This window comes from Panthera onca, chromosome B4 (genome assembly GCF_046562875.1).
Source record: "Panthera onca isolate mPanOnc1 chromosome B4, mPanOnc1 haplotype 2, whole genome shotgun sequence".
Lineage (NCBI taxonomy): Eukaryota > Metazoa > Chordata > Mammalia > Carnivora > Felidae > Panthera > Panthera onca.
This window is the reverse complement of record NC_138345.1, coordinates 80,939,770-80,960,731: the sequence shown is the minus strand read 5'-3', so window position 1 is coordinate 80,960,731 and position 20,962 is coordinate 80,939,770. Positions and strand designations below refer to the sequence as shown.

Sequence of the window (20,962 nt, the reverse complement as noted above, 5' to 3'; positions counted from 1 at the left end):
GGCTTTCGCCATACTTCATCTTCATATGGGTAAAGATAATGATTCCCATATATTTTGATTTTAGGGAAAATATATCCCAAGTTTGCTGCTGGCACTCTAAGGATGATGTTTGGGGTGTATTGTTTATTTTGACTTAGGAACGAGTGTTATGTAATATGTATGTAACTGGTAGGGTAACAAAATCTGATATGGTAAGAAGACAGAACAAAATATCTGATTTATTGCAGAAATCTTTTTGAATGCTGCATGAGAGAAACAGTTACTCTGCAGTGCACACAGTCCTAAAGGTGACATATGAGTCATTCTTAATTGTCCAGAAGGTCAATGAGTGACACACATATTTCACAGTTTTCTGTGGCTTAAATTATTCTTGAAAATCCTCCCTTGACAAGAAAACCATAAAGAAAATGAAACAAAAACAAAGATAATTCATTTTTTGTTGTATATGCCTTAGAAAAAATTCATCAAATGATATTTATTGAATTTTGATGTGCATTTTGCCATATGAAAATCCGTAAGTGTAAATAATCTGTACTTAAGCTCACAATCAGATGAGGAGAAAAGAGCTGAACAGATAATTAAACCGCCACACAGAAACTCAGTGAAAAACACATTTATAGAATATACAAAAAAAAAAAAAAATGCAGCCTTTAGAGGTGAATGTTCTTGATGGTGAGAGAAATCTTAAGTGCTTTGCAAAATAAATAAGTAGAATTGAGCAGGTTTCTGTGCAAAGAGAAATAAATAACTATATGGTGAACTCCATGAAGTTTAATAAGTCATTTTAACGCACAAGACAAAGAGTGAGGGATGAGACTTAAAAGGAAATTCATGGCAATCATGCAGACCTGTATGTCGAGCCTAGGAAGACAGCCTTTATTCTGTAGACAAGGGGTAAGCTCTGGGGATTTTTCAAAAAGACAGTATTGTATTCAACTTGGCATTTCACAAAAACCATACTGGTAGCTTTATGGAAAATAAATATTCAGGAGGAGAAGACAATAGTCATAGAAACTGTGCGGTCATCCATGTAAGAGGTTGCAATGGCTTTACAAAAAGCAGTCTTATTAGGGACTGTGAAGAAAGAGATGACCTTTAGAATGGCAGCTAAAGTAAGCTGAATATTGATTGCTGGTTGATAACATGAGAATGATGTAGAACTGAACAATGACTTCTAATGTTTGAGCATCTCTGCTGGAGAAATGCTACCTCATTAAATGAGGAAGGAAATATAAGGGTAATATAGTTCATCATGAACCTAAGAGTTAAAAAATAAGCTCAGGTGTCAAACTTAGTTTTCAAATTCTGTTTTTGCCAATGTAGCTTAGAGAAAGTTATACATAGTATAACTTTGAGACAGAGATACATAGTATCTCTGCTTTGTAATTTCCTCCTGTAAAATGGGGTACATATCTACATCTCAGAGTTACTTGAATGATTACATGACATAAATTTCATACTTATTTGTTAAATCTGTATATTTATTGGCTACCAGATTTGTTCTTTCTTTATGCCTTTACTATTATTTATGTTAAGTCTGAGAGAGGAAGAAAGACAGTAACATTCTCTGTCCCTCAGTAACTTCACTCTCTGCGGAGAAGCATCCCATGTCTGCAAGAGTACCTGTGTTTTCATTTCCATAGACAGAGCTTGCATTACCCAACTTTGCTATTTCAGTCTTTATTTTTCTTTTTGCTGAGAACTAATAGAAAAGATTAAAAACAAACCAAAATAACAAGAGTCTCAACTAAATGCAAAATAGTATCTTATCATCATATGCTATATCTGTTCATGTCTCTACCCATGCCTTTCTCTAAGCATCTTTCCTTATACTTTAACAAATGTCACCTCTTCCACCCACATTTTTTTTTTAATACAGGTTACTGAAGAAAATAGGGGACTCACTAGGTAGAAAAACTGGATGAAGATTTAAGATGGCGTCTTGCCTTTTTCCTGACAGGAAGCAGAAAGATGTTTAGGATGAGAGAGGCACATTTTACTAACCCTCCCCTACGAGTAAAATGCAGAATCATTTTGCCAACATTCTGGGTCCTATAATGGAACGAGCCTGCAAAGAAAGAGGCTCCTCATTCTTTGAATCTTCATCCACTGAATATTAGCAATCCTTTATCAAACTGAGAAAAAAGGCCCTAACAATCATGGTCTCTAACTCTCTGTCTTTTTGTCTCTGTCTCTCTGTGTATCTCTGTCTCTTTCTCTCTTTCTCTTTCTCTTTCTCTCTCTCTCTCTCTCTCTCTCTCTCTCTCTCTCTCTCTCTCTCCAGGATACTTTTGTGAGAATGATCACTGGTTATTTCACTCCCCAGTGTGTTCAGCATCATCCAAATGACTCAGAAAAGAATCCTCAGGCAGAGGGAGAAGCTAACAGACCTCACCGTAAGATGACACATGCAGTAATTTTTCAATGCTGACTTTTTCTCTTCTTTTCCTGATGTCCAGTACTTTCTGGCATTGCTACAGGAATTATATTCAGGTATATTCTGTGCTCATTCTTGTTTGGAATTTGCTCTTCTCATTTTACTTTTAGATTCCAAGAAGATGCACATGCTGTATAGAGTATTTCTGAAAGCAGGGATAAGCAGCAAAAATAATAATAGCTTTAACTAGCATGTTAATATAAATTAATAAAAATATATGCATCAATGCATACATACACATAAATTTACACATATGTAATTCTCTAAATATGATATATACATTATAAGGCTGGTCATCAAATAATCAAAGTTGTAGTGCAAGTCATGTAAAAAGCCATTTTAATACTATATAGCTAATATTTTGATTTAGGAATTACTGGGTTTTTTAAAAACATCATTATTGGTACCTAAATAATACCCTTACCTAAAATATAATGCACATAAGAAATTTCTTCCAACGCATCTACTGACTTTCCATTAAATATATAATTATAGCTGACTGTAGCATCAATAACTGGTAAAGTTTTCTTAATTTAAATGATAGTGTTAATGGTGGTGAATCCTCCCTCCACTGCTGCTACACTAATAGTAATTATATTTTTAATAGGTTTTATCCTACTTTCTGCATTGATTTTTTTATTACAATAAATATCTTCTCTTGCCTTGAGTAGATGCCTGTTTTTCAGTGCAAAAAAAGATCTGAGTCATTGTTCTAAAATGAAGTCTGTGGATCTAAAAAAAAAAAAGCTCTGCTGATTTTTTTTCTCAAATATTTTACTGAAGAATAATTGTGTGAAATGAACTATGTTTGTTCAGAATGTACAATTCTGTGAATTTTAACAGTTTTATACATCAACAAAACCATCACCACAATAAGATACAGAAAATTTCCATTACCTCTAAGAGATTATCATACTCCCTATTAGTCCATGCCTCTGTCCAACTCCATTTCCACATCACCAGTGATCTGTTTTTGTTTTTTGTTTTTTTGTGTGTGGCATATTTATATATTTATAGTCTGCATACAGTATGCACTCATTTCTGGTAGGCTTCTTTAACTGAGTAAAATGAATTTGAAATTTAATTATTTTATCATCTGTTTAAGTAATTCATTTTTTTATTGTTCAGTCTTATTCCGCTTTTCATTGTACACATATGGCCAAATTTTCCTTATGTGCTCTTAAATTCATGGGCAATTGAGGTGTTTTCACCTTTTAGATACTATGAGTAAAGCCAATAGGAACATTTGCTTGTATTATTTGAATCAGGACCTACTCCCTTCCTCTTCTCTCCTAGCCCAGCATGATAGGAAGCACACAGGCAAGTGCAGAAAAGAACTTAGAGACTCTTCCCTTACATCCCACTCTTCCCTTACATCCCACTCGAAAGTGGCAGGCTGAAAACAATCCTTTTTCCCTCCAGCTCCATGCTGCAGAAGCTCTATTCAAGGGAAGAGTGGCTACAATGTCTGGAGATGTCTTCCTCTATCTAAAGCCCATTCATAGGGTAGGAGATCTACCCCATGCATGATAGGGCAAGAATAATGGGTTCCCCAATTTTAGTTGCCTCAGTTCAAAGGATAGAGGTTCTATGTCAAGAAAAACAAGCTTGGAAAACTATGGGCTATTGAACTCACCCAGAAACCTGTTCTAAATCCAGGGTGTCACTCTGAGAGAGCTGGGCCACTGCCCCTGTCCCAGTTCCAGAACAGGTGAACACAGGTTTTACCTAGAAAGAAAGGCAGTCCATAACAGAGGGCCCCAAAGCTCTCCTCAAGTGAACTGAATTTATTTGGAAAAAAGTGGGAAAATTCAAGCATAGGCATAAGTGACTCTCAAACATTATACACATTTGGTGATAAGCTGGTACCTCCATGAGAACAAAAAGCTACATGCAGACCACGTAGAAGTTTACCAGAGAGAACCAGGGAAGGAGACAGTGAAGAAGGCCCTCATAGGTTGGGGGCAAACCTCAAAGACTGGACTTAAAGGCTATCCTTGCAGAGGTGACAAAAACAATGGATCGGACAGTAGAGAAATATCTGCCCCACAATGCTGTCAAAACAATAGAACAAAAGGAGAATTAATGGAGCTTCCCTGCTAGCTAGGAAACCTACAGAGGTACATCCAATAAAATGTTCAGGGGAGGATACAGCAGAAACTAGCCTCAATAAAACCACTGTCATCCAAGAGTACTCACAAGCCTAAGGTTGTGCCTCTGACAAGTGACACAAATGACGTCTCAGAGCAAACAAAAGCCAATAAAACAGTCAATAAATAAATAAATAAATAGGCAAATAACAAGAAAAATACAGAAATTATTTCAAAAATGTATTCTGCAGTTTAAAAATACAACTGAAATGTTATATAGTGGGAATCGGGCAGTATGTACCCTTTCGAGATTGGCTTCTTTCACATAGTAATATGTATCTATGATTCTTCCATGTCCTTCCAGAGCTTAAAACCCCTTAATTAACATCCCTCACCAGGCTGGCATAATTTATTACAATTGATCAACCTGTGTTAACATATTTTATCATCCAAAATTCATAGTCTACTTCAGGGTACATTCTTGGTATTGTATATTCTGTACATATATGTACATCTATGTATATATACATGGTATTATATATATAATGACCTGTATCTATAATTATGGTATCATGTAGAGTATTTTCACTGCCCTAAAAATGTTCTGTGCTCTTTCTCTTCATCCCACAACTCCTGGCAACTGCCAATCTTTTTTTCTGTCACCATAAGTTTTGTCTTTTCCAGAATGTCGTAGAGTTGGAATCATATAATAGGGACACTTTTCACACTGGCTTCTTTCACTTAGTACTACGCAATTAAACTTCCTCCTTCTCTTTTCACACTGGTAGCTCATTTCTTTTTAGTGTTGAATAATATTCTATTCTCTGGATGTACCACGGTTTATCCATTCACTTACTGAAGGAAATCTTGGTGGCTTTCAAATTTGAGCAATTATGAATAAAACTGCTCTAGGTTCTTGTGCGGACATAAATTTTCAACTCCACTGGGTAAACAGCAAGGGGCAATTTCTGTATTGCAGATCAGTGACAGTATATTTAGTTCTATAAGAAACTACCAGATTGTCTTCCAAAGTACTTGTACTATTTGAATTTCTACTGAAAATGTAAAGAGTTCCTTTTGCTCCACATGCTCACTACTATTTGATGTTGTCAGGTTTCTGGATTTGGGTGATTTTGATAGGATTATAGCACATCTTGTTTTTATTTGCATTCTCTATGACATATGATGTGGAACATCTTTTCATATGTTTATTTGAACATCTGTATATCTTTGTTTGTGATCTGTCAGTTCAAGACATTGGACCAATCAGATTGTTTTTTTTACAGTTCAGTACTAAGAGTTCTTTGAATATTTTGGATATCCTTTATCAGATATGTCTTTTGAAAATATTTTCCCCCAGCCTGTCTCATTTCTTCTCATTTTTTGGCAATGTCTTTTGCAGAGCAGAAGTTTTTAATTTTAATGGAGTCCCACTTATCAGTTATATTGTTCATGGCCCATGACTCTGGTATTGTATCTAAAAAGGCATCACCATACCCAAGGTCATCTATGTTTCTCTCATATTATCTTCTAGGAAAAGTTACATTTTTGTGTTTTACATTTAGGTCGACAGTTCATTTGAGTAATTTTTGTGAATACTGTTAGATTTATATCTAGGTTCACATTTTTGTATGTGGGTGTCTAGGTATTCCAGTACTCTTTGTTAAATAGCCTGTTTTTCCCCCTCCATTTCTTATCTTTGTTCCTCTGTCAAAGATCAGTTGGTTCTATTGATGTCATTCTATTTCTATCTCTCTATTCTATTCCATTGATCTATCTTTTTATTCTTTCACCAGTACCACACTGTTTTGATTATTGTAGCTATATAGTCAGTCTTGAAGTTGTGTGGTGTCAGTCCCTGATTCTGTTCTTCTCCTTCAATATTGTGTTGGTTATTCTGGTCTTTTGCCTCTCCATATACACTTTAGATTCAACTTCTAAGGTTTGTCAGTATCCATAAAACTATTTGCTGAAATTTTGATTGGGGTTTCAGTGAATGTGTTGATTGAGTTGGCGAAAACTGACATCTTGACAATATTGAGTCTTCCTTTCCACAAACATATAATGTCTCTCCATTTATTTAGGTCTTTAATTTCTTCCGTTAGAGTTTTATAATTTTCCCTCTATAGATCTTGTACATATTTTGTGAGATTTATACATACATATTTTATTTCAAGGTAAGGATGATAATAGAAATGATATTATGTTTTTAATTTAAATTCCACTTGCTCATTACTAGTGTATGGAAAGCAATTAACTTTTGTATGTTAACCATATATCCCACAACCTTTGTATAATCTCTGTTTCAGGGTTTGTTTGTTTTTGTCAATTCTCTCAGATTTTCTACATAGAATCATGTGAAAAAAAAGTTGTGGTTTTTTTTTTTTCTTTTCCCATTCTGTATACCTTTTTGGAATAGTTTTCTAGGGCTTCTAAAACAAAAATACCATAGATTGGGTGGCTTAAATAACAAATTTATTTTCTCATAGTTATGGAGACTCAAAGTCCAAGAATAAGGTGCCCGCAGATTAGGTTTCCTCTGAGGTCTCTCTCCTTGGCTTGCAGCTGTTTGCCTCTCTCTCTCTCTTCACATGGTCATCCCTCCGTACATGTGCACAGCTAGTGTCTCTCTGTGTGTCCTAATCTCTTATAGACACCAGTCAGATTCTATTTGAATCCACCATAACAGCCGTATTTTAATGACCTATTTAAAAGCCCTGTGTCCAAATAGAGGCACATATTACAGTAATGGAGGTTAGGGCTACAACATAAGAGTTTGGGAAGACATAATTCAGCCACTTTTATTTCCCTTTTTGCCTTTTGCATTACCTAAGACTTGCAAAAGGATCCTGGAAGTTGTGATCAGGGGAGACATCCTTGCCTTATTCCTGCCTTAGCAGGAAAGCTTCTAGTTTGTCAGCATTAAATATAATCTTAACCGTAGTTTTTTTTTTTTTTTTAATGTTCTTTTTCAAGTTTAGGAAATTCCCCTCTATTCCTAGTTTGCCGAGAACTCCTTTATTTTTTACCATCACCAAGCACATCATACAAGTTCAAAAATGTGAGACACATTTCCTTTGGTGTACTCTCCTCATACTAATCAGCTAATCAGTTCTGTGTATTTTTTTAAGTGTATTTATTTTGAGAGGGGAAGATGGGGAGAGAGAGAATCCCAAGCAGGCTCTGTGCCATCAGCACAGAGCCCAACATAACAACGCAGGGCTTGATCTCACAAACCAAGAGATAGTTACCTGAGCTGAGATCAAGAGTCAATTGCTTCATGGGGCGCCTGGGTGGCTCAGTCGGTTAAGCGTCGGACTTCGGCTCAGGTCATGATCTCACTGTCCGTGAGTTCGAGCCCCATGTCAGGCTCTGTGCTGACAGTGCAGAGCCTGGAGCCTGTTTCGGATTCTGTGTCTCCCTCTCTCTCTCTGACCCTCCCCTACTCATGCTCTGTCTCTCACTGTCTCAAAAATAAATAAACGTTAAAAAAAAAAAAAAAGGCAATTGTTTCATCACCTGAGCCACGCAGGTGCCCCAGTACTGTGTATTTTATGTGCAGCTTTTCAAATCAGCCTTTTTAGATTTACATTGGCATACTTCAAGCTTTCATCAATAATACGAATTGATTCAGCAGTTTCCCTGACTCCAATCTTACTCCTTTTCAATATATCTTCCACGTAGCGCTGCAGATTTTCACTTATTACCAACCACAATCTTACCACTTGTATGTATTATTGGCATACACATCTCTGGATTATAATTCCCTGTGTAAGCTGTGACTCTCACACTAAATTGTAAGCTCCCTAAAGAATGATTTTATTTAACATCCAGAGGGCCAACACACACAAGAAAAGATGCTCAACATCACTCATCATGAGGGAAATACAAATCAAAACCACAATGAGATACCACCTCACACCTGTCAGGATGGCTAAAATTAGTAACTCAGGAAGCAACGGATGTTGACGAGGATGTAGAGAAAGGGGAACACTTTTGCACTGTTAGTAGGAATGCAGACCGGTGCAGTCACTCTGGAAACAGTTTGGAGGTTCCTCAAAAACTTAATTATACAGCTCGTCTATGACCCAACAATTTCACTGTTAAGTATTTATTCAAAGGATACAAAAACGCTGATTTGAAGGGACACATGCACCCCCAAAATTTATAGCAGCACTACCAACAATAGCTAAATTATGGAAAGAGCACAAATATCCATCAAATGACAAATGGATAAAGAAGAAGTGGTGTATATATACAATGGAATATTCCTTGGTGATCAAAAAAATGAAATTTTGCCATTTGCAACAGCCTGGATGGAACTACAGTGTATTATGCTAAGTGAAATAAGTCAGAGAAAGATGAATATCATATAATTTCACTCACATGTATAATTTAAGAAACAAAACAGATGAACACAGGGGAAGGGAAGGACAAATAAGATAAAAAAAGAGAGGGAGGCAAACCATACGCGACTCTTAAATACAGAAAACAAACTGAGGGTTGCTGGAGGGGAGGTGGGTGGCGGGATGGGCTAAATGGTTCATGGGCATTAAAGACAACACTTGTTGGGATGAGCACTGCATGTTATATGTAAGTGATGAATCACTGGATTCTACTCCTGAAATCATTAATACACTATATGTTAACTAACATAGATTCAAATTAAATTAAATTAAATTAACCATTAAAAAAATAAAAATAAAAACATCTTTAAAATTTTTAAATAAATAAATAAAAGCAAAAACAAAAAATAAAAGCAAAGTATAAAAGACTGTATATGGTATGCTACTTTCCAGGTAAGAAGAACTTTTTAAAAGCCATTTATTTATGTGTGCACTTATTTATTTAACTATGCAAAAATTTATCCAGGAAGGTTAAATCAGAAACTTACTGAAAATGGTTTCTCATAAGGAGCTGGTGGCAACACCATGGAGAAGAAAGAGATGGCAGTGAGATTTCTCTGAATATATTTGTATACAGTTTTGACTTTTAACTATGTAAACACTTTACATTTTCAAAAATAAAATTAAATACATATATGCATCCCCCCAAAAGAATGACCTTATTTATACCTGAGCTTACCCCAAGATGAGAACATATCAAATAAGTAATCAAGAAAATTAATCAAATAAATAAATATTCTAAAGCATAAAAGTGTGATTTTGGATCATACAGTATTTGATGACTACCTTCCTGCTATAATTTTTAAAAAGTATTTCATAGAATAATTAACACAAAAAAATTATGAAGATCCCAACTGAGGAAGTGACTACTGAGAAATATTTGCAGTTCTCTTTGTCCCACTTGTTTCTTCATATCAGTTGGGATCCAGCACCTAGAGGGCCTCAGAGCCTCTAACACATCAATAAACAATATTTCAAGTTAATATGTATTATGAAGATTACTTATTTTTTGTTTCTCCTTATTATACTTCTTCTCAATACATGACATATAAAATGCTGGTGAAAGTATTTTATAATACTTTTCACTTGTCAAACTGAATGTTTGATAACTGTTTAACAAGTACTGTTCGTACACTATAATAAAATATCAAAATCACATTTAACAGCAAGCTATAAAAATATAAAAGTCAATTCAGGAAATAAAATGTTATTTTAGATCAGTGGGAAGGTTCAACTTGAAAAATGCTGCCCTAATGTCCAGGACATTTCTGATATCAAGGACATTTTGGATTAACAATGTCCCTGAGCAAAAAAAATGTAATATGTGGAACACACATCATCTTGAAAAAGGTGTGTTAATATTTTTATGATGTTCAGGAGATTAATTTTCATTAATGGTCACAAGAAAGATGAAAGAAATAGCCACAATACCTTCGATGGATGAGAAATAATAATCAAGGAATAGCATTTTTCATCTCTAAAAGTTTTTTTAGAGCCTCTTTGACATCTTTGTTTCTCAGAGAGTAAATCAAAGGATTCAACATGGGAGTGACTAAGGTATAGCATAAGGAGGTCACTTTACTCAGCTCAGGAAATCTGTCCGGAGTGAGATATGTAAAAAACACAGCACCATACAGCACACTCACGACTCCTAGGTGAGAGCTGCAAGTGGAGAACGCTTTCTTACGTCCCTCAGAGGAGCGTATCTTTAGTACTGTGGATACAATATACATATAGGACACAATAATGACAATTATTGTAGGCAAGGTAATGATGCTGGATAAGGAAAAAGAAATCATTCTATAGATGAAGAGGTCAGAACAAGACAGTCTCTGAAGTGGACGAATATCACAGAAAAAGTGGTCAATAGCCCGAGAACCACAAAATGGCAAAGTAAATGTCGTGCTTGTCTGAAGAACTGAGCTGATGCAGCCGCATAAATAGGAACCAGCCACCAACTGAGTGCAGAGACGTGCTGTCATCTGGACAGAGTAGAGGAGTGGGTTGCAGATGGCAATGAAGCGGTCATAGGCCATGGCTGCCAGGAGAAATCCCTCTGCCACCATGAAGAGGGCAAAGAGACAGAATTGGGTCACACAGCCTGCAAAAGAGATGGACTTGCTCTCAGACCAGAAGTTGATCATGGCCTTGGGTGCAATAACAGACGAATAGAAGAGATCAATGAAGGACAGGTTGCCTAGGAAGAAATACATGGGTGTGTTCAGCCGGGGATCAGTCATAATAATGGTCATCATCCCAACATTCCCTAGGAGGATCATGGCATACACAAGCAGAAAGATCAGGAAGAGGAGAATGTGGAGCTCGGAGCGGACCCTGAAGCCTATAAGGATGAAGTCAGTCACTTCCGAGTGATTGTCTGTTCCCCTGTCACCCATGGCAGAAACCTGCTGAGAGGCACAAGGCAAAACAAATGAACTCTGGATTTGATCCATGCTCCAAATAATCTCTTACAATATTAGGATTTGTTAAGTTATTCTATAATCATTGTTCATTAACTTTATAAATTATTCTGACTTAAGTTTAAGCCAATTACAACCGATGATGAATCAAAAAGTTAGTTTTGGGGCTGTATTTCTATAAGTATTGGAACTGTATTGAGACAGGGAAACCTAAGGGACCCTAAGAGAGAAAAAGATGCTTTTTTTTCCTACTTCTATTCTTTCTAGGCCCTGCAGCCCCACCCCACTTTCTACATGCTTTGTAATGCAAATAAGGGACATGGAGGTAAGGGACATGGAGGTAATGATTCTCTAGAAAAAATAACATCTAAGAAAAGATCAGTTGAAAAGGACCTTATAAATCTATCATATGCATATTCCAGGACACCAAGTTAGATATCTCCAAGCCAAGAGCCCCTGGTTCCAAGGAATAACACCTGGGCCCTTGTCTTTCTTCAAACCAGTTCCTGGTTGCCTGAGAGGACACGTACATCAGACCACCATCTTCAATAAAAACCTCAGACCCAGAAAAAAGACAAAACTCATGCTCTTTTCCTTTTTAAGTCTCCTGGACACACTCTTTCCATCTCCCTCTCTCTCTCTGTCTCTCTCTGTCTCTCTGTGTCTCTGTCTCTGTCTGTCTGTCTCTCTCTCTCTCTCTCTCTCTCTATATATATATATATATATATATATCTTCTGTAAACTCTGCTTTCATATCCTGTTGGCTCATGTTTGATTTCCACCCTGTGTGAAGCCAAAAACCCTCTTAGCTGGTCCTATGAGACTCCTCTCAACTCCAGGTCCTCTGACCACCTGCCAGCATCAGTATTAAAAAAAAGCAATTATAAATAGATCATACTTAGGATCTATGGAGGCATAAGATACTTAAGCCATGAAAAGAGAGCCTGATGTAGCCATGAATATTTTTTGAAAAATAATATATTTTACTTATTTTCCTGTAATCTTGCCTAGGGGCAGGGACACTGTTCATTTGAATTTTCCAAATTTATTCCTATCAAATTTGTTCTCATGTTAATAAATTTTCACCTGAAGAACTGAAAATGGAGAATTTTTCCCAGAGTAGCCAATAAAAGAGTGCTCAGTTTATGACTTAATTGTCAGAGTTTGCATGTTTTAAGATGTGCTCTTACCTTATATTGTTTGGTAATTTGTTAGATTCTGAAAATGAAGAAGCAGAATCCCGATGTTGTCCTCTTGTTATTTTAATTCTAAAAAGGGTAAACATAAAGTTAATTAGTGACTTTGTTCTAAGTGTTGTATAATCACTGTGTCAAGATAAAACGAATCCCTTTCCCCCAAATTTTCCAAATGCATGTTTATTATCTCAGTTTTAGCTCTTCCCATAGAGAACTTGGAGTAATTTCCCTAATTTCTCTGTTTAAATAACTGTCCTTTCCTTTAGTAGTTGATTTCTTGAAAAATGCTACAGTCCTTTGTAGAAGACACAAGGTGAATTTTCCAAATGATGCTTTGCTAAAACTGAAACAAATCCAGGAATTACAGTCTATAGTTATGCAAAGTGAACCTGAGGAATGGATCCTCAGGATATTCTGTCTTGCATTCTTGGATGTTGAGTGCTTTTAAAGAAGTGAAGTAGATTGTCCTGGATATGTAAATAGAGGTCCTGAACCATCTGGAATCCCTGACAATCTAGTAGAATATCAACCGTGGTTATCCATACTGGGTTTGGTTTTGGGCTAACAGTGGTGCTTTTTCAAATAATTGCAGCATTGAGGTTTCCTTCACCTTCTGGGAGATAGTCCTCCTGGGAGAAAAAGAAGTATAAGTAAGTTATTAAGGTAACTAGCCTCCAGAGCCAAGCTCCATGAGGACCACAGAGGCTCTAGATTAAAAAGAAAAAGAAAGAGAAAAGAAAAAGAAAGAGGAAAAAAGGAGCCAAAACCTAATAGATACTGAACCTGGGTTTAGATCTTCTGGTTATCATGTGGTGAGTATTATCACCATGAGTTACCCCTCCAACATGAAAGACGGTTATCATGCTATACATTTATGATTTGTGTATTTTTATATATGTAATACTTTTATAAAATTAATAAAAACATGTTATCAGTCTTTGTACCTGACCATGTTTCTACTGATCATGAGTATTATACCATTAATTAAATACATTAATTTTAAATATATGTACCTATATGCAATCATTCTAGGAAGATTGAACATTTCTTTTTGATCTGATAATTACCATATTGTAGACTTGGAGAGTCACTGAAATAACTGTGATAAACTGTTATGCCCAGAATTCGTGATCCCCAAAGACCACTAGGGAGCCGAGTCCGATGCAAAAGCAAAAGAGCCTTTATTCGAGCTAGCTCGAGCTCAATCCCCTACCTGCACCGATGCAGTGGTGAGATACCAGGGAGAGAGCGAGTTTCAAAAGGACAAAGGTTTTATTGGGGTCTAGGGGCAGTTGGTGAGGTAATGGCTGTGGCCTCAGCTGATTGGCTGGGGAAGGGTCGGAGTCCTGTTTTGTAGGTCGCTGGGCGTGTTTTGAACAGGAAGTTTGAATGGGTGAAGGGGAAGTTACTCAAGGGGAGGAGGCGTGGTCTAGGTGAAGGACACAGAACAAGATGGAGTCGGCAGGCGTAGGCCCGCCCTTTCAAAACTACTGAAACAGAGGGAGCACAACAATTATAACCAATTATTTATACCATCACTTCTCACTCATTTCTACCATGTCATCATGATTACAAGGGAGCAGTCATCTTTAAAAACTGAAGAAATACTTGGATTTTAAAATACTCTTGAAGTTTGTTATTCCTCTGAATTTGGGGTCTTAAACTGGGGAAAGCAATACCAAAAATATTATCAAAGTTGGCTGTTCATTACATGAACATTTAAGTATAGGTCATCAATGTTTTGGGCTATGATTGAAATCTTAGCATTAATTATTTCTGAGAAAAAGTAAGAGTAAAAATATAAACAAATAAAAAGTTAAATTCCAATAGCCATAAAATTAAATTAAATTAAAAATGGAGTTATTTTTTAAACACTTTATTTTTTATTTTTTTAAACCTTTTTTTTTTTTTTTAATGTTTACTTATTTTTGAGAGAGAGAGAGGCAGAGAGAGAGACACACACACAGAAACTGAAGCAGGCTCCAGGCTCTGAGCTGTCAGCACAGAGCCCTACATGGGGCTCAAACCCATGAACTGTGAGATCATGACCTGAGGTGAAGTTGGACGCTCAACTGACTAAGCCACCCAGGTACCCCGTTTAAACACTTTAAATTGGATTTATAATTTCTGTAAGATGTGAAATGAAATCTAACCATATACTGCTTATGGGTGATTTTTCTATAACAAAATACCACAGTAAATTAAAAATATAATAATTGGAATAAATACACCAGATATGTTAGTTCAATGTAGTAAAAAGTTATTATGGGGCCACAAACCTATGCCAAAACTCACATTCAATACAACAAAATGTACAGATATAATTAATATTATAAGAGCATAGAATAGTAAGTTTCATTTATGTAAGCAGAGAGACTCTTTTAATAATAAAGCTTCTAAATAGTTTATACCTTAAAATAAAAAATGGAAATTATGAAATGTTTAAGAATGAAATTAATGAGAAATAAGTTGGTAAGAATTAATGACTTTAAAATTATGACAATATAACTAAATAATAAAATGATCATCAAAATCAAAAGCAGTGTTTAAAAACAAATCCCTTGCAATACTAATTCAGAAAAGAAGAGAAAAATGTAAAAATTTTGAAAATTGACAACTACAAAAGCAATAAATATTTTTTATCATGATAGAAAATTTAGAACAATACACAACATGAAAGACATAATATAACTTTCTAGGAAAAGTACTAAAAGAAAAGAAGAAATTAAAAAGTTAAAACTCTCTGACTACTTAATGTGGCTGGAAAGTTTATGAAGGAGTTTGGCACAAAGTCATTCCTATCTCACAGAAACAGTTGCAGAAAATAGAAAAATAATTTTTACCACATGGGAATAGAAAGAATGTTCTCTAACTTAATAAATGTTTTTCTTCAAAATTATTATATTGAAAATCATAGCAAAATGTTATTAAGGTTTCACTTTATTCATGACAACTTAAAGATCAACACCAGCTTTCAACATTTCAGTGTAGGTTATAGCTAATGCAATAAGGAAAATAGGTAAGGATTAGAAGGAGGGGAGGGAAGCTTTAATGTAGCATAATTGCCCACAATGGCATTCTATAAAATATATAGGAAGCCTACACGAAGTTATGAGGACTAATACTTGAGTTTGGTCACATACTCAAAAGAATAGTTCTCCATATCAATAGTAAGCAATTAGAAAGTGTAATAGAAAACGAAAATATCGGGGCGCCTGGGTGGCTCAGTCAGTTAAGCGTCTGACCGGCTCAGGTCATGATCTCACAGTTTGTAGGTTCAAGCCCCGCGTTGGGCTCTGTGCTGACAGTTCAGAGCCTGGAGCCTGTTTCAGATTCTGTCTCCCTCTCTCTCTGCCCCTCTCCTGTCCACGCTCTGTCTCTGTCTCAAGAACAAATAAACATTTTCAACGTTTTTTTTTTTGTTTGTTTTTTTTTTTTTTTTATTTTTGGGACAGAGAGAGACAGAGCATGAACGGGGGAGGGACAGAGAGAGAGGGAGACACAGAATCGGAAACAGGCTCCAGGCTCTGAGCCATCAGCCCAGAGCCCGACGCGGGGCTCGAACTCACGGACTGTGAGATCGTGACCTGGCTGAAGTCGGACGCTTAACCGACTGCGCCACCCAGGCGCCCCAAGAACAAATAAACATTTAAAAAGAAAAGAAAATATCCATTTTGTAATAAAAATTGGGTTATACACAGAAATACACAAAATGTGTACAAGACCTTTTAATTTTTTTTTTTTTTTTTCCAACTTTTTTTTAAATTTATTTTTGGGACAGAGAGAGACAGAGCATGAATGGGGGAGGGGCAGAGAGAGAGGGAGACACAGAATCGGAAACAGGCTCCAGGCTCCGAGCCATCAGCCCAGAGCCTGACGCGGGGCTCGAACTCACGGACCGCGAGATCGTGACCTGGCTGAAGTCGGACGCTTAACCAACTGCGCCACCCAGGCGCCCCTGTACAAGACCTTTTAAAAACCAAGATCTTATAAAGAACACTATAAAAAATTATTGAAAGATATAAAATAAGACATGAATGAGGTGAAAGATATACCATGATCAGAGGCAGGTATGTCATGAAGCTGAGGAAGCTTATATTTAAGTCCTCCAACTTGTGCAATCCCCTTTGAAGTCACTTAAAAGGTGGAAGGGACTAGCAATGGGTTTATCTAAGACCCATGCGTTTTGAGATTTGCAAAAATAGGTTACCTGCAAGCAATTAAAAGTATTAACTCCATTCTCCGCTATTTCCCTTTGTGTCAGGGTACTTTGAGGTGGATCTAATTAATAGAATTGTGTGTTCAGAATACATTTAAATGCTTTTAGTGAGATGTATTTGATGTTTCTCAGTGACATTTTTTTGTAGTCAGATAATGCTAGCTATTTTAGCTGGGAATGGTTTCCAGAAATATTTCTACTACTGACTATGTAGATTCATTGTTCTTTTTTTTTTTTTTTTTAATTTTTTTTTTTAGACATTTGATTTATTTTTGAGACAGGGAGAGATAGAGCATGAACAGGGGAGGGTCAGAGAGAGGGAGACACAGAATCTGAAACAGGCTCCAGGCTCTGAGCTGTCAGCACAGAGCACGACGCGGGGCTTGAACTCACGGATTGCGAGATCATGACCTGAGCCGAAGTCAGCCGCTTAACCGACTGAGCCACCCAGGTGCCCCTGTAGATTCATTGTTCTAAGAATGTGCCTGTTGCATGCAGGATGGTAAAGTTGGTGCAGCCACAGGAGGAAAGAAAAACAAAGCTTAGAAGGAAAAAGTTTATTTTACTTACAGGCCCCAAGAAGAGGGGAGAGATGGTTACCATATGCCGCGGAGGACCACACGAAAAGACACCAACTTAGGTCAGGAGACAGGTGAGTGAAGGGCTTACACCATAGCTTTTAAAGGAGTTTCTACAGAAATGACAAGGTAGGGCAGGGTACATGTTTTAGGATTCGCTGATTTGAATAATTTCTGCTGGCTGTATACTATGGTGGTGGTCCCTCGTTTGGTACCTGGCCCAGGGATGATTAAAACAGAGGGATATTTTCTCCTGGGGCATAAGTGCCTGATAGAGGAGGCAGGGCCTTGGATTGGTTACTTGCCTATCAAAGGCATGCTCCAGGCTCCTTTGTTATCTCTGATACTGGCTAGTCCCAGGACAGTCTCTCCCCAGCCAGAAAGATTTTTTTCAGATATTAAAACATCAGGGGTTCCTGGGTGGCTCGGTTGGTTAAGTGTCTGACTTTGGCTCAGGTCACAATCTCACTGTGAGTGACTTTGAGCCTTGCATCAGACTCTCTGCTGTCAGCATGGAGCCTGCTTCAGATCTTCTGCCCCTCTCCTGCTTGTGCTCACTCTCTCAAAAAATAAATATTAAAAAAAAAATTTTAACATCATCACGTACATCATAAATTTTAAATATTTACAACAAGTCGAGTGGCCCACGGTATGTTTCTACAGGGAGGCTGGCAGGCATGAGGTGGCATAAACATTAGCAGACACAAAGAGAAACAAGGTTATACTGACCAAAAAGATGGCATCTTAAGATAATATCTACAGTTTCCAAACCTGTCCAACAGTCTAGGACAGACCCTGACTTTGTAAACCACATTTGTCAGGGAATCTCTCATAATCCAGGTGATGGAAGAGCAGAAGCAGTAAGTCATTAATGGTGGCTCTATTTCCAAGAGTTTGGCCCTAACCTAATTTAAAAAAAAAATTTTTTAAGCATCTAATGCTTCTGAGGTGTTATTTAGAGATTTGCAGAGTATAAGCAGACAGTTGCTTTATTTTGAAGTGTAAAACTTTTTCAAGAGCCAGGAGTTCTACTAGAGAAAGAGTCAAGGCAGCCATTTAGCATTATTAATTTGTAAATGTTTAGGTAAGCCAAACCTGGGTATTATTTTATAAAGCAGAATTTGTATTACTTTTTGTGCCTTTTCTACCTTGTAGGTGAAGGCCTTTACCCAATAGTAAAAGTATTGAAACCTGATGGTCAGTCAGTCTTCTCTGGATAGCCTCCAGTTTCTTGATTGCCTGGGAGAGCAAGTCTGTAGTTGACTTCACAGGCTGATACTACTTGCAGAACTGTCCTTGACAAACTTTTTCCAGTAAACATCCTTTGGGCCATTTGATAAGTTTTGTGCCTCCCTAAATGAAAGGTCTGATGCTGTGTTTTAATTAAGCTCTGGGAGCTCGGTAATAGTGATTGCCCTACTCTGTTTGTAACCATTCCAAGGGCTGGAGACAGTGTCTAGGAGTCAGACAGACCCCAGTTTATTTTGGAAAGGGGGGAGGAGAAAGTCAGTGGAATTGAGTCTCCTTTAATAATTGATATAGCAGGCAAACTATTTTCCTGAACCCTGGTATTTACAGCCTACAATATCCAGTAATTTTCTAAAACTCATACAATTTTGTATTTGTCCTGGAGTTAGTAGCACCATAATCTCTAATTTAGTTATAATGTTCCTTTCTAGCAAGGAAGTAAGGATGTCTGGCATCATTTGGAAAGAATGAGAAAAAAAATTAGGTTTTACCATATACATCCCAGGGGCTGAGAGAAAAATTTAGTTAGAAGTTTTCCAGAGATGCCTCTAATTCTCATGCTCCATTTGGATAGTCGGTCTGGAGTGGAAAGAAGACAGAAAAGGTAGCTCTGGTGTTAAGGAAATCAACCAGTTTTCCTTGTATATTTAGAGTTCCCTGAAGCTCTGGTTTCTGATAGACAGTTGGTTTCGGGGAGCCACTGTGAAGAGCCCCTGACCCCGGTTATCTGAGCCCTCACAGAGAGAGGTCCCCGAGGGCATCCGATCGCCAGTGATTGTCTCCAAGTAAGGGGCATGGCTTATGAGATTCTCATTTTGGTTGTCCTCTCTGAGGATATTCTCATTTTAGTGCTCTGAATCACCATATAAATGGCACTTGGTGCCAGGACCTTGGGAAGTCCAAGTCTGACCTAGTACGTAAGGCCACAACTAAGGCCTCAGGCTTTTTTATTATTATTCTTCTCCTCTTGATGTTGGTTGCAATATACTCGACTGGCAGCTTGTCAGAGTTCCTCCAGGGTCCCTTCAAGGCTAACATCCAATTTTTGCATTTTCTCTGAATATCTAGGGCTGATTGAGTGACAAATTTGTCTTTTTTTTTTTTTAATTTTTTTTTAACGTTTATTTATTTTTGAGACAGAGAGAGACAGAGCATGAACAGGGGAGGGGCAGAGAGAGAGGGAGACACAGAATCTGAAACAGGCTCCAGGCTCTGAGCTGTCAGCACAGAGCCCGACATGGGGCTCGAACTCCCGGACCCTGAGATCATGACCTGAGCCGAAGTCGGACGCTTAACCGACCGAGCCACCCAGGCGCCCCCAAATTTGTCTTTTAAAATCATCTCAGCCTTAGGGGTGTCAGGGAGATAGCCATATATTTAATGAGAGCCTCCCTCCCTAACCTCTTCAGGAAGGCCATTGGGCTCTCATTGTGTTTAAAAAATTGTTCCTGGGGCGCCTGGGTGGCTCAGTCGGTTAAGCTTCTGACTTCGGCTCAGGTCATGATCTCGTGGTAAGACTGTTTCACTTTTGGAGTGCCTGGGTGGCTCAGTCAGTTCAGGTGCCTCATCAGCTCAGGTCATGATCTCGTGGTCTGTGAGTTCAAGCTCCCTGTCGGGCTCTGTGCTGACAGCTCAGAGCCTGGAGCCTGCTTCGGATTCTGTGTCTCCCCCTCTCTCTGCCCCGTCCCTGCTCATGCTCTGTGTCTCTCTGTCTCTCAATAGTAAATAAATGTTAAAAAAAAAAAATTTTTTTTAATAAAAATAAAAAAAATAGTGGTTGATTTAGTATAAGTTAAGGGTTAAATCTTAGATTTTCTTAATTTTTTAAAAAAACATTTGTCTCATCAAGAATCTGATTCAACAAAAGCATTATATCTTTCCAGGTCAACTCAAAAACCTACATAATATTCTGAAAAGCCTTTATATACTTATCTGATCAGAAACTTTACCTACATCTCCTTTTATCTGTCTTAAACCTTGTAATGTAAAGGGTTTTTTGTTTGTTTGTTTTCCTGGCTTTTTTTTTTTTTTTTGTATCTATAGATTGAGTACCCAAGGAGGAGGAGGTTGTGGGAGATGCTGGAGAGAAGCAACAAAGGAAAAGACTTTTAAAAGGGAAGGGCTGGAGAAGGTGCAAGGCCTTAGGACATGTTTACACAGATGAACTCCTTTGCTGGAAGGAACGCCTAGAGCCATTAACATTGTCCAGGATTAGATCTTCCTTCACACCTGACCCTTCCTAGTGATATAGAAACCAATTAACTTGAAATTCAACCTTGAAAAGCTAAACTATTCGATTTATTAACACACTTGCTTAGCTGACTTTATGCACGTAATCTTTAGCAATTATCTTAATAAAAAGAAGCTT

General features: G+C 37.3%; 1 protein-coding gene across 1 annotated transcript; it reads right to left on the bottom strand.

Annotated features, from left to right (window-relative positions):
* Nucleotides 1-10,387: 10,387 nt before the first annotated feature.
* LOC132695344 (olfactory receptor 9K2-like) lies at nt 10,388-11,359 on the bottom strand. Its single transcript, XM_078450521.1, has one exon. The coding sequence runs from the start codon at nt 11,327-11,329 to the stop codon at nt 10,388-10,390; it is 942 nt and encodes a 313-aa protein (XP_078306647.1). The 5' UTR covers nt 11,330-11,359.
* Between the last annotated feature and the right edge of the window lie 9,603 nt (nt 11,360-20,962).